The sequence below is a fragment of the Pseudorca crassidens genome, chromosome 6 (genome assembly GCF_039906515.1).
Source record: "Pseudorca crassidens isolate mPseCra1 chromosome 6, mPseCra1.hap1, whole genome shotgun sequence".
Lineage (NCBI taxonomy): Eukaryota > Metazoa > Chordata > Mammalia > Artiodactyla > Delphinidae > Pseudorca > Pseudorca crassidens.
This window is the reverse complement of record NC_090301.1, coordinates 18,384,302-18,397,185: the sequence shown is the minus strand read 5'-3', so window position 1 is coordinate 18,397,185 and position 12,884 is coordinate 18,384,302. Positions and strand designations below refer to the sequence as shown.

At 57.6% G+C, this 12,884-nt stretch overlaps 2 protein-coding genes across 8 annotated transcripts; both read left to right on the top strand.

Annotated features, from left to right (window-relative positions):
• The first annotated feature begins 985 nt into the window (after positions 1-985).
• On the top strand, positions 986-3,202 carry SPEGNB (SPEG neighbor). Its single transcript, XM_067740468.1, has 5 exons — positions 986-1,139; positions 1,264-1,391; positions 1,737-2,044; positions 2,632-2,773; positions 2,970-3,202. The coding sequence occupies exons 2-5, from the start codon at positions 1,264-1,266 to the stop codon at positions 3,106-3,108; spliced, it is 717 nt and encodes a 238-aa protein (XP_067596569.1). The 5' UTR covers positions 986-1,139; the 3' UTR covers positions 3,109-3,202.
• Positions 3,203-3,696: 494 nt separating this feature from the next.
• Positions 3,697-11,024, top strand: GMPPA (GDP-mannose pyrophosphorylase A). 7 transcript variants are annotated; one of them, XM_067740461.1, is made up of 13 exons: positions 3,698-3,853; positions 4,747-4,807; positions 4,913-5,010; positions 6,133-6,236; positions 6,505-6,691; positions 7,044-7,103; positions 8,156-8,286; positions 9,369-9,503; positions 9,617-9,714; positions 9,794-9,927; positions 10,090-10,182; positions 10,284-10,452; positions 10,725-11,024. In XM_067740461.1, exons 2-13 carry the CDS (start codon positions 4,768-4,770, stop codon positions 10,823-10,825), a joined length of 1,350 nt encoding a protein of 449 aa, XP_067596562.1. In that variant the 5' UTR covers positions 3,698-3,853; positions 4,747-4,767; the 3' UTR covers positions 10,826-11,024. The 7 variants fall into 7 exon arrangements, 6 of the variants coding, with proteins under 6 accessions (XP_067596565.1, XP_067596562.1, XP_067596566.1 ...); XM_067740463.1 differs by having other exon boundaries at positions 3,699-3,853; positions 9,881-9,927; XM_067740462.1 differs by lacking the exon at positions 3,698-3,853 and adding an exon at positions 3,860-4,098.
• Positions 11,025-12,884: the final 1,860 nt, after the last annotated feature.

Genomic DNA, 12,884 nt, shown 5'->3' with positions numbered 1-12,884 from the left:
TTCTTCTCCCCCGTCTGATCTTGAGCTTCCTTCTCATCTCCATTGGAAATGGCATGTGAACTGCTTGTTCCAAACCCGGAGGAGCAAAGGTAATTTATGTCAGCAGAGCCATGTCAAAATTGCTCTGATCAAAAGGTGACAGTGCTCCAGACCTGGGCAGGCAGTTACAAGGAATAGAAGCAAGGCTTACCTGGTGCCCTGGTCTGGGCAGACTGGACTCCAGGCAAGTCTCAGAGGGATTAACCCCTTCATCCCAGGTGCTCTGATGCCCCTATGCACCAGCTGATGCCCAGAGAGGGAGCTTGGCTTGGGCAGACCTAGAGTTTTAGAGTCAGTGTTAGTGCCAATCTCCAGGGACAGTGTAGCCCAGCCTGACCGACCATGTCACGTGGAGGGGAGTGAGTGGGAATGGGGTGGCAGGAGAGGATGCTGTTCCCCAAAGTCTTTAAGGTCCCCTCTAGGTTTATCTCAGTTTACCACCAGGAGGCACAGTGTGGAAATGACAACCCTAGACTCCTGGGGTGGGGGGAGTAAGGCACTTCCACATTGGTTCTGACTGCCACGTGACCCTCTCATAATTGGCTAGATGGACAGTGAAGTCCATCGCTATTCTGGCTTCAGTCAAGGGCACCTCCACAAACACTCGCACCCCTTCACTGACTGTGTCCAGGAAGGACACGTTGTCCCACTGTCCAGGGACTGACCTGAGTATAAACTACCCCAGCAAGGAGCTGAGTCTCTTGTCGACCTGAGGCCTTGTCTGTTCCTCCTGGGAGTGGGATGGCTACCTCCTGCTCTGGGAGGGCATGGGGCCACATCCAGCTGCCCAGCTGTCAGGGCGCTGACGTGTGAGGCACCCCAGAGCCGCTCAGGTTCCCCCCCCGGGGCTGCCCCTGTGGCTGAGTTAGCATCCCAGGCATTCTCAGGCTAAATAAGGAGCCTGTCTGGGTCAGGGGGCGGGGGCTGGGGTCCCCAGGGGCTTGGGGCAACCACGCCAAACAAGGCAAGGAGAGGAGAGATGTATAAAACCTGGGCCTGGGGCTGAGCACCTGCCCGCGCCCTTGCTGTGCCATCTGGAAGGGCTCCGAGCCTCCTGCTACACAGCCAGTGGACCCGAGTCCCGAAGTCAACCCCTCACAGTGAGTTCAGATCCTCAAGTCGGCCCTAGACACTCCCACGTCAGGAGATGTTCTGAATCTGCTGGGAAAGGGCTGAAGTTTGGAGTCTCTGTCAGCCTAGACCCCTTTGTTTTCTGTTCTCCAGATGTCCAAAGCAGCTCCTGCCAAAAAACGAGTGGCTGCAGCCCCGCCTCCAGGATGTACCCTGGATATCAAGGACCCCCAGGTCCAGAGAGCGGCCATTCGCATCCAGGCCTCTTACCGGGGCCACAGGTGAGGGGGAGCCCTGGAGAACCTCTGGAGGAAGGGAGCTGGAGCTGCAGAATGCTCATGACTGCATTTGGGGGATGGATGGGGGCTGAGCACAGTGTCATGGACCACTAGGGTCACTGGACTTAGGGGAGAGCAGTTACTGAGGTGTGGAAGGGTGGCTGACACAGAGTAGACAATTTTATTAGGGTAACAATTCAGTAGCCATCACCTTCCCTACCCACCCCCATGTTTAAGGGTCTAGTGGGCTGAGGGGGTGGGCAGGGGACGGTGTACGGATGGACAGGGCTGCAGGCCGGCCAGGGCCGTGTCATGGGAGCTCTGGGCCCTGACCTGGGCTGCGGGTAGGTCCCGGAAGGAGCTGCGCGAGAAGGGGCCACCGCGAGTGCTGGAGCCGCTGAAGGATGTGGTGCTGATTGAGGGCAGCGCGGCTAAGCTGACTTGCCGCATTTCGGCTTTCCCGGACCCATTCATCCGCTGGAGCAAGGACGGCAAGGAGCTGCGCGACGGGCCCAAGTATCGCTACGTCTTCGAGGACCCTGACGTAGTGGCACTGGTGGTGCGCGACGGCGAGCTGGCAGATCTAGGCCAGTACAGCATCAACGTAACCAACCCCTTCGGCCAGTGCTCGGACTCCGCACGCATCCTCGTGGAAGGTACGCGCGCCCTGGGTGCAGGGCCACCGTGCAGAGCAGCACCACACAGCGGGCGGCCGCAGCCGGCTCCAGCCGCGTTTACCTCTGAGCCTTGCCGAGTCCGGATGCGGATGTGACCCAGCCCCGGCACAGCCTAAGGCACGGAAAGGGCGCAGCGCCGGCCGCGCGCAGTCCTTTCCTACCCCAGAATTGTGTCCCATACAGTCTAAGAAGTCCGCTATGGGCTTCAGTCACTCGATTCCAGGGCCTCAAGGTCACAGCGAGCCAGAAGCAGAGCCAGGGTTAGAGCCCTGGTCTTCTGGCTCTCAGCCCAGGGCAATTTCCAAGGCGCCGGGAGATGTGTGAACATTCCCGGACTTTCACCCCTAGAATCTCTTTTGATCCTCCCTTCACCTCTGCGAAGGGCAGGGTTAGTCCCGTTTGACAGTTGACGAGATGATGCCCCAGAGAGGCTAAAGACTTGCTCAACGTCACACAGAGAGCTTAAATCCATCTCCTATTTAGAGCCGGGTATTAGCTGGGGAGGTGATGCCCCCGCCCGCCTCACCTCTAGGTTCCTCACTGGGTGGCCCTTTCCCTTCCTCTAGTACCGGCGAAGATTCAGAAGGGACCGAGTAACACTAAGGCGCGCAAAGGCACCACGGTAACGCTGACTGCCGAGATCATGGGCGAGCCTGCGCCCGACGTGGGCTGGACCAAGGACGGGGAAGACATCGATGAGGACGACAGGTGTGGGGGGGGCGGGGCTTGTAGCAAGGACAGCGCCTGGAGCAGGAGCTTGGGCGGGCAGGGTCCAGAAACTGGAGGGAGTGGGATGGGGGCGGGGAATTTGGGAGGCGAAGAACAGAGCTGGATAGTTAGCTCGACCCGACCAGGGCGCGCGTAAACTGACCGCAGGCCCTGTCCTCCCCTTCTTCCCACCTAGAGTGTTTTTCGAGATCGGCAGTACCACCACGACGCTGACTATCCGCCGGGCCACGCCTGAGGACAGCGGCAAGTACGAGGTGTACGTGGAGAACAGCCTGGGCATGGACCAGAGCTTCGCTCGCGTGGACGTGGCCTGAAAGGGACCCTCAGACACTTCACCCTGGCTGGAGCCCCGGGTGGGTGGGACAGACAACCCTCCTTCATCTTGCTTAATAAAGCTGCTCTCGCTGACCCTCCGCGTCTATTCGGTTCTTTTGAGACGCCATTTCCCCTGCATTTGCACCCACGCTTTATTCCCAGACCTACACCCCGAGGTCACAGAATGTTGAGGTCAGAATGTTTGGGGAGTGCCTAGTCCAGTGCTTCATTCTGCAGACAGTAAATCTGAGATAGAACTTCCCTCACGGTCAGAAGTTCCTTCACTTCCCAGACAGACTGGCAGAGGAGTCTACGACTCCGCCTTCTCTTCTTTTGTATGCTTCAAGCCCCACCCTCTCCTGGGGGTTTGCACTCTGGGCCCTCCCATTTCAAGGCTGGCCACACACCCCTCAGGACTCTAGCCTCGCTCTTCCCTGTGACCCGGCTCTAGGCTTTGGCTGGTACCCCTGGGCCCTTTCCTAGACAATTTAGGTCCTAATCTTAAATTCCAACCTCTGCTTCTCAGGCGCCATCCCTCTTATTTATAGCCGCCCCTAGATTCCTTGGCCACGCCCCCGTACTTTCCCATAAATCCACCTCCTCCCTCGGTTAGAAAGCAAGGAGATAGTAAGAACTACAATTCCCGGCAGACTCCGCGAAGGAGTTCTCGCGACTTGCGCGAAGACACGTGCGCGGAAGGAGCAAGCAGTAGTGGGCGACAGATCTGGCAAAAGGGAACTAATGGTAAAGGGAGCCAGTGGTAAAGGGACCAGGTGGAGGGGCGGTGTAAGGGGTAGGGGGCAGAGGACGGACGGTAGACCGAGAGAGGCTCGGAGGCCTCGGCTGGCTCTCCGCACTTCCGCTCTTGTGTTGGTTCCACAACCCCTGGCTACGTGAGGCGTAGTAGTTGTGGGGTTCAGAGGGTCAGCAATCAGTTCTCCGAATCCAGAGATTCAGTACTTGTCGTCAGTATCGGTACTCAGGGCTTGGTAGGTTCGGTGTTTGGGATGCTAAAGGAATCTGTCTTTTGAGTCAGGGTCCATCACCTAGAGATTGGTTTTAGGATTCAGGTTCAGCCTATGTAGTTTTTTTTTGCTAGGATTTGGGATGCATCAGATGCGGATCAGTATTAGTTCAGTACTTGGGATTCATTCTTAGGATTGTAGTTAAATATTTGGGGCTCACTCAGGGTCTGGGGTTCAGTATTCAGGCTTCACTGTTGGGGTTCAGGGCTTAACATCTAGAGTGAGGATGCAACAATTGGGAATCGGTGGGTTTGGGGTTTCGGTTTTTTGAGGTTTGGGGTCTGAGAAGGGCTTCTCTTGCTGAGTTTCTGAGTTTGCTGAATTTGTGGCCAGAGGGAGGTCTGTTAGGGGTCAAATTGTGGGGTGTGAATTTCAGAATTTGGGTGAAATCCCTGTGGGATTTGAAGACTGCCTGGAGGCTGGGCTAGGATTTGAGTTGTGTGGGATTTGTGAGGTGTTGTGCCCGGGGCAGGTCTATATTGAACTTCGGATTTACATCCTCCGAGGAGACTAAGTGTTGCTATTTGGGTTTTGGGGGCTTGGTTGGGGTATGAGTCAGGTTCCTGGGTTGGGGTGTGAGATCTAAGCCTGACTTCTCTGTTGGGATTTGAGGTTTAGGTAGCAGTCGCCATCATGCTCAAAGCTGTGATCCTGATTGGAGGCCCTCAAAAGGGTGAGGAGCCAGGGGAATTGAGGGAGGAGGTTGGGCTGGAGTGGTCGGTGGGGTGGGGACAGAGGGAGGCAGGAAGCTGAAATGTGCTTCTTTCTCCTCTCCCAGGGACTCGCTTCAGGCCTTTATCCTTTGAGGTGCCCAAACCACTCTTTCCTGTGGCGGGGGTCCCTATGATCCAGCACCACATTGAGGCTTGTGCCCAGGTAACCCCATAGGCTCCCCTCTCCCACCTCACTTCCTGCTCATCTCCTTCTTGCTGTATTTCCCCCTTTTCCAACCATGACCTTCCCACAGGGACCACCATTTACAAGTGAAAATGTGAATGTCGCCCCCTGGAGTTGTGCGGTACAACTGCTCTGCTGTCTTCCTCTAACCTAGTGTCTCCTCTGGCCTCCTGCTCAGATTGCACTCCTATTTATTTTTAAAGCATGGAATGTGAGATCAGGCAAGACTCTTAGAGACAATTTAACACTGCAGCAGGGGGAACCTTAATGATAGCAAAGCACAGGACTCATACCTTTGCTCATTGTGGAGCTAATTTCTTTATTGCTTTTGATATTGAGGCAGGCATGGTTTTATTTGAATCCAGTCTCTGCCTCCTATAAGGACTTGAGAGCACATTTCCCATCCTTTCTGAGCCTTAGTTTCCTTATTTGTAAAATGGAGGTGATTAGACCTGCTTTGCGGGGTGGCGAAGCTTGCAATGATGTTTGTAAAGTGCCTTGTACAATGTAGGCGCCTGATAAATGATATCCTCATCTCAAGCTCAGATTGACACATAATAAATATGGGGGGAAAATTATGGGTTATTCTTTTTTTTTTTTTTTTTTTTTTTTTGCGGTACACAGGCCTCTCACTGTTGTGGCCTCTCCCGTTGTGGAGCACAGGCTCCGGACACAAAGGCTCAGCGGCCATAGGCTCACGGGCCCAGCCGCTCCACGGCATGTGGGATCTTCCCGGACCGGGGCACGAACCCGTGTCCCCTGCATCGGCAGGCGGACTCTCAACCACTGCGCCACCAGGGAAGCCCTATGGGTTATTCTTTAACGCAGCTTGGTAGGCAAAATCTTCCCTAGGGTGAGCCCCAATTCAGATGTGAGGGGGCAGGGGATAATAGAATAATAAAAGGTTAAAAGGTCAGGGACTGAGACTTCCTCCAACTTCCTCATTGTCCAGAGGAGAAAACGGGCCAGAGTGGGAAAGTGAGTGCCCAGGGGCCCCATAGCTGAGAATGAAACTGGTCTCTCCAGACTTATGGGCCAGTCCCAGGGATTTCTCCCTCCTATCAGATATTTTTTTCTTCCAACCTCTTCCCTTGTCCCCAGGTCGCTGGGATGCAGGAGATTCTGCTCATTGGCTTCTACCAACCTGATGAGCCCCTTACCCGGTTCCTAGAAGCTGCCCAGCAGGAGTTTAATCTTCCGATCAGGTGTTTGTGCACACATGCTGTATGGGGCTGGGGAGTCAGGGCCTTAAGCCTCTGGTTCTGGGGAGTGGGGTGAGTCAGCATTCGCCAGACTTCACCCTCACACGCTAGGAGGGTTCCTATTTGGGCATCTTTGAATCCCTGAGTATATTGCCTTCTCTGTGGGCCTCGGGCAGGTATAACCCTGGGAACAGGAGTCGTCAGGTGCCCAGGCTCCTGGTATCTGTCTCCTCTGACCTCACTGAGCTGGTCCTGGGGTCCCTGGGGACAGGTACCTGCAAGAATTTGCCCCCCTGGGCACAGGGGGTGGTCTCTACCATTTCCGGGACCAAATTCTGGCTGGAGGCCCCGAAGCCTTCTTCGTGCTCAACGCTGACGTCTGCTCCGACTTCCCCTTGAGCACTATGTTGGACGTCCACAGACACCAGCCGCACCCTTTCTTGCTCCTTGGCACCACGGTGAGGGGGCCAGGGGGGCTGGAGGGTGCAGAGGGGGTGATCCAGAAAGGTTTCTGGGATGCAGGATGTCAGGGAGGCAGGGGCAGCCCAGGTGGTGGGATCAGGCATCAGATGTGCCTGAAACCCCAGCAGCGGTGGAGGTGGTGGCGGAGACCCCAAGCCCTTTGGCTGCTCAGCAGTAGGGAGCGGGCGAGGAGTGGCGGCAGCTGTCAGTTCTCACCCTTGCTGAAGCCCTGTCCACAGCAGCAGAGATGCGTGCCAGGTGTTATAGGAGAGGGAAAGAAAGAAAGAGAAAACAGACCTTGCTGCCATGGAGCTGGCAGGTCACTGTCTCGGTGTGTCTGTCTTTCAGGCTAACAGGACACAATCCCTCAACTATGGCTGCATCGTAGAGAATCCACAGACGCATGAGGTGAGAGCAGGGAGGGGGCTGGCTGGGCGCTTGCTCTGTGTATCATCATTCCCACTCCGCCTCTGGAGAATGCTGGAATGCTTTGGGATGGGCCCCAGTCTTCTCAGGGAGGTGGGGCATACCCTCAGTTCATCCTATATCCCTTCTAGAGAGATCGTTGAGAGTGAAGGGGTAACAGTGGATGAATGATCAGGGTGCTATGAGAGCACAAAAGGAGGCCCAACCCAGCCTTGTCTGGGTGGGGGAGGGGAGGGCTCCCTAGAGAAGGCAAGGTCTGAGCTGAGTTTTCGATTTGTTTAGATGACGGAGACAGGAAGGTATTGCAGGTAGAGGGACCAGCATGTGCAAAGGCCAGGAGGCAGGAAACAGCAGGCCCCCAGAATTATGGAGGGAGGCGCATAATCAGCAAGGCAGAGCGTCTCTGTCCTTGTTTGTGAAGCTCCCTGTCCCTGAGTCTGACTGACTTTCATGCACCCCTTTTATTTGTTCAAGCTTTAGTATTAAAAATACATATAAACACACACACACACACGAATTTTTTTTTTTTTAAGTTTTGTGCTAGGCACTAGCTAGGTGTGAGGGAAACACAGCCGAACGACAATCCCTGCTTCTCAGGAACCCTTGGACTAGTGGGAGAGACAGTCAAAAACCAACCATCGCAAATGATACAAGTGCTACCGGTGAGGTGTGGCCAGAGGCCAGGGGTGCCCGGACCTGAGAACCCAACTCTGGGGCAGAGTGGACTCATAGAGGAAGTGACAATGCCAGCTGGGTTTTGAAAGCCGAGTTTTCCAGATGAAGAGATGGGAAGGGACATTTTCGGCGCAGGCGTGCAATAGCATGGAGCCGTGTTCTGGAAGCTCTGGGAGGTGGGGAGGAGAAAGGCCTGTAGTTCAGATTTATCTTGAAGGTGAAGGCCAGCCGCAAGATGCGATGCAGTCTGCATTTTAGGAAGACCACTTCGGCAGCAGGGAGGACCTGGAGGTCAGAGGGTCTTAGGGGGTGATGGCAGTGGCCTCTCCTCCACTGATCCCAGCCCACTGTGTCCTCAGGTCCTGCACTATGTGGAGAAACCCAGCACTTTTGTCAGTGACATCATCAACTGTGGCATCTACCTCTTTTCCCCGGAAGCCCTGAAGCCCCTTCGGGATGTCTTCCAGCGTAATCAGCAGGATGGGCAACTGTGAGGCAGGCCCCGTGGCCCTGAGACCCCAAGTGCCCCCGGTCGCAGACCGCCCCCCCAGTCTCTGCAGGCTCCTTCTCCTGAACCCCCGCTCACCTTCCTTCCCCTTCTCATCTCTATTTGTCCTCTCCAGCTGAGCCTCCAAGTCCCTCCCTTCCTAACCTCATTCTGTCCCTCTTCTTATCCATCCCAGTTCCTCTTCTGTCACCGCCTGCCCACTCCCCTTCTGGTCCATTTCTCTCAAGCCCTGAGTGTCCCAGAGATGCCTTTTAGAACAGACGGCAACACACACAGTTGGGTGCACACAGGCTTGAGTGAGAGACACACACACAGACACACACACACACACACTCTCTCTCTCTCTCTCTCTCTCTCTCTCTCTCTCTCTCTCTCTCCCCCTCCCTCCCTCTCAGGCTGAGTGCCCCAGAGCCCTGCTGGCCACAAGCCAAAGTCCAGGGTCATCCTCCTAGGCCTGCAACCTGTTCCTTTCTGTGGATCCCTGCCTTTGCTCCCTCCTCCCCCACCCGTCTCCCCATCTCAAGCCTCATTCATTCATCACCATCTTCTCACTCCCACCCATCTCTCTGCTTCTCTCTCCATTCTCTCCCGGCCTCTCTGTCTGTTTCTGCTGAGCTGGCATCTCCACCATCTCTCTCTTCTCTCTCTTTCTGTGACTGTCTCTGCCCCCACCAGCTGCCTTCCTCTGGGGTGAGTCTGTCTGTGTTTCATTCCATCCAGTGAGTGAGAGGGAGGGTGACCAGAGGCGGGGTTCAGAGGAGTGGATGGGGTGGGGGAGAATGGGAAAAGGGGGAGAAGCCAGGTCTGGTCGAACTCCATGTGGATGTGGGGCAGGATGAGCAGCAGGTCTGTGCATGGGGACACAGACAGCTCAGGGAGGAGAGGAGGTGATGTGTATGCGGGTGATGGGAGAGCTTCCTGGGATGTGAGCATCCTTGTGGAACAGATCTGAGCAGACCTGGAGAGGTGGTGGGATTCACTCTCATTCCTATCCCCAGGAGACTGCTGGCCCCTGCTTGGGCTCAGCTGGGGAACTGACGTCAGCATCACTTCCTCTGTGCCAGGGAGGACTCGTCAGGCTTGTGGCCTGGGGCAGGTACCATCCGCCTGGAGCAGGATGTGTTCTCCGCCCTGGCCGGGCAGGGCCAGATCTATGTGCACCTCACTGACGGCATCTGGAGTCAGATCAAGTCTGCAGGGTATGGGAGGGGCCTCTGATGGGGTGGTTGGGTCACCTGGGGGTTGAGACTTTGGGGTGGTGGGCACAGGCCCTGCTGGCCCCTGAGCCCCTGCACCACTTTCTGGCCCCCAGCTCAGCCCTCTATGCTTCCCGCCTCTATCTGAGCCAGTACCAGCTCACTCACCCAGAACGCCTGGCCAAGCACACCCCAGGGGGTCCACGGATTCGAGGTACCCATCCGGCCCCAATTCCTAACCTTTGCCCCCAGCCCAGCCCCCCTCCCCTCTGAGCTGTGACTCCTGACCTTAGATCCAGAGGTGAAGTCTCAGTCCCTGCCCTCCCTGAACCAGATGTGGTTTGGGGTATTTGCCCCCAGATCCTCTCTTCTGCTTCTAGGAAACGTTTACATCCACCCAACAGCTAAGGTGGCCCCGTCTGCTGTGGTAAGTGATGGCCCAGCCCAGGGGAAGCATGGGTGGGGCAGTGCTCGGAGTAGCAGTCTCTCCACTTTGTCACAGCCTGTCCTATGGCCTCACGCCTTATCTGTTTTATGAGGGGATTGGATTGGGGGCCCTCCAAGGCTATGGTTGTGCTCTTCTCCACAGCTGGGCCCCAACGTCTCCATCGGGGAGGGGGTGACCATGGGCGAGGGTGTGCGGCTCCGAGAGAGCATTGTCCTCCATGGAGCCACACTGCAGGTAGGCACCCAGGCACACACGGCAGCCGTGGCACCCCGAGAGGCTGAGGGGAGGGGTGAGCCCCTTCTCACCTCCTCACCTCACATCGTCCTGTTTGGCAGGAGCACACGTGTGTTCTGCACAGCATCGTGGGCTGGGGGAGCACCATAGGGCGCTGGGCCCGCGTGGAGGGTACCCCCAATGACCCCAATCCCAACGACCCCCGAGCCCACATGGACAGTGAGAGCCTGTTCAAGGATGGGAAGCTGCTCCCTGCTATTACCATCCTAGGTATGCTTCCCAGGGCCCTAGGCTGTGAGAAACCTCCACAGGTGATGGCCATGCCCTGTGGGAGCATTTGTGTGTGTGTGTGTGTTTATTCCTTTAGCAAACATTTACCCAGTGTCTGCTCTATGCCAGGTCCTGTGTGAGTCACAGGGGGCATGAGGCCAGGGCACAGATGGGCAGGGAGGGATCCCTCCCGGATGGCGGTGGCCCCCAGCTCTTTGCCCCTCGCCTCCCCTCCCCACGGCCTCCCCCTGGTGCCCTTGTCCACACTGCAGGCTGCCGCGTCCGGATCCCTGCTGAGGTGCTCATACTGAACTCGATTGTTCTGCCACACAAGGAGCTGAGCCGCAGCTTCACCAACCAGATCATCCTCTGAGGGGGGCTGCCTGAAGTTCCCCCCAGCTCTGATCCGCTCCCCTTGAGGCTCCTGCCTGCATGGCCAGCCTCTGTCCAGGAGGGAGCGGAGGAAGCCAGCCAGGCTCTTCCTGTGCACGCGCACGCGGGGAGCAACGTGGGTGGCCGGGGGACTGGTGGCCTCCCTCTCCACTCCCTAATAAACCCGGGTGAACCTTGGAGCCGGTAAGGACTCCGCTCGTGCCTGGGCTGGGGGGTGAGAGTGGAAGGGGGGCAGCTGAGTCAGTCCCCCCCAACATTAGCATTTAAATTGGAGTCGTTGCTTCGGGCTCATGAATAATGAATCTGGAGCCCTGGTAAATCTCCCCCTCCCACTGCCTCAGCCTCTCGCGCTGCTCTGGAGGAAGGCCCTCAAGGCTCCAGCCGGCTGGCCCCCGCCTTCACCCCTACCCCGACGCCGCCTCCCTGTTCCTCTTCGCTGGGCCTCGCTCAGGCTCCAGAGTGGAAGGATTCCGAAGGGAAGCGGGGAGGATTTCGCCTGGGCAGTGGGGTGCGGGCTGGGAGCGCTGGGCCTGAGGTTGGATCCCCCGGAGCCGCCCTCCCCGGGTGCTGCCGAGCCCCGGCCCGGCCTGCTTTCTGCTCTGCCAGCTCCATCTGCTCCCAGCCTGGCTTTTGGCGGGGTCGGGGGTTTCTCTCCCGCCCGAGGCCCCGTATCTGCCTCCTAGTCCCTGGCAGGCAGGGTGGGCCTGAGCTGGTGCCTTTCTCTCCAGAAGCACAGTGGGAGCTACTCCATTCTGGGAGGGGAGGGGCCCTGGCCACCTCCCACCACCCTGGCTCTGCTCTTTGGGGGGGTCTCAGTCTTCCTTTCATATTCCTGAAGCCCCAGAGATACCCAGCCACCTCTCGTGTTTGCCCACGACCCCCGTGTGCCCCTCCCGGTGCCCCCTTTCCCCAGCTGTGGGTGCAGAGCTTAGTTGCCAGATGAGCGGGTAATGATGGTAATCTGCTAATTGAGAGGAATCTAATTACCCGAAGAGAATGGGGGGGGGCAGGGCATGGGTGGGAGGCAGGAGGGGGTCCTGGCAGCAGGCAGGGTGGCAGGCAGCAGGGTGCTGGGGCCTGGTTATCAGCACCAGGGTCTGGGACAGAGCCCAGGATTTCAGAGCTTCAGGGCTGGGCTGTTAGGAAGATGCACTTTCTCAGGAGCTGGGCTGACGGTGGCCTGGGGATTGGGCTAGGTGTGACCACCCAGCCCCTGGAGGCTCTGCAGGCTGTGTCAGAGCGCGTGTGCATGTGAAACAACCGGGGGTTTTAGCGGTCCTGACCTACAACCTGCCTGGACGCAGCCCTTCTGGTTCCCGTTCCTGGTCCCTCCAGTCTCTGCCTCCAGCCCACACCTTCCGTCACCTCTGTATGGGGTCCGGAGGGGTCTGCAGATGCCTCCTCTGGGCTGGGGTCAACCCCCTGAGGTCAGGGCTGGGAGAGGGGTGGGCTGCAGGGCCAGGGGCTGGGTCCCTTCCTCTCCTCTCCCCAGTCCTGACCCTTCTGTTCCGAGTGGTTGGCAGAAGCCATGGCAGCTTCATCATAAATATGATAATTTAATTATTTTCTCAGCAAAACACCGTGAAATCCAATAAGTCTGTGTCAGGCCCTGGCCCCCGGGACCCCCCTCCTGGGCCCAGTGGGGGTGGGGACAGGCACTGGACAGGGACGGGGTCAGTGTTTAAAGTGAAGGGGGGCTGGTGAAGCTGAGGTCTCTGTGGAGCCCCCCACCCACCCCACCCCATCCCCGCCACGCGGAGGGCGTTACTGATGTACGCGTGCTCAGGTGGAGCGGGGTCTAAGGAGAGAAGTTCCGATGCCCCCCACTCCTCTCCAGCCTCGTCTGCCCTGGGAGGGCCTAGCATCCCTCCACCTCTGAGGCCACAGCCCAGAGCCCAGGATGTGGGAGTACCCTGTCTCTGGAGGGGAGAGGGCAGGGAGCCCCCTTCACCACCTCTGGGACCTCACTGGCCCTGTAAGGGTAGGAGGGTGCTGGCCCTTCGAGAACAGAGGGAACTGGGGTGGGAAGTAGGGGATGA

Bases quoted from the DNA above. Each gene is read 5' to 3' on its own strand.
- GMPPA (XM_067740461.1), top strand. From the start codon at position 4,768: ATGCTCAAAGCTGTGATCCTGATTGGAGGCCCTCAAAAGG. The intron at 9,928-10,089 runs GTAAGTGATGGC...TCTTCTCCACAG, and splicing joins AGGTGGCCCCGTCTGCTGTG to CTGGGCCCCAACGTCTCCAT. The intron at 10,453-10,724 runs GTATGCTTCCCA...TCCACACTGCAG, and splicing joins CCCTGCTATTACCATCCTAG to GCTGCCGCGTCCGGATCCCT.
- SPEGNB (XM_067740468.1), top strand. From the start codon at position 1,264: ATGTCCAAAGCAGCTCCTGCCAAAAAACGAGTGGCTGCAGCCCCGCCT. The intron at 1,392-1,736 runs GTGAGGGGGAGC...GGCTGCGGGTAG, and splicing joins GCCTCTTACCGGGGCCACAG to GTCCCGGAAGGAGCTGCGCG. The intron at 2,774-2,969 runs GTGTGGGGGGGG...CTTCCCACCTAG, and splicing joins GACATCGATGAGGACGACAG to AGTGTTTTTCGAGATCGGCA.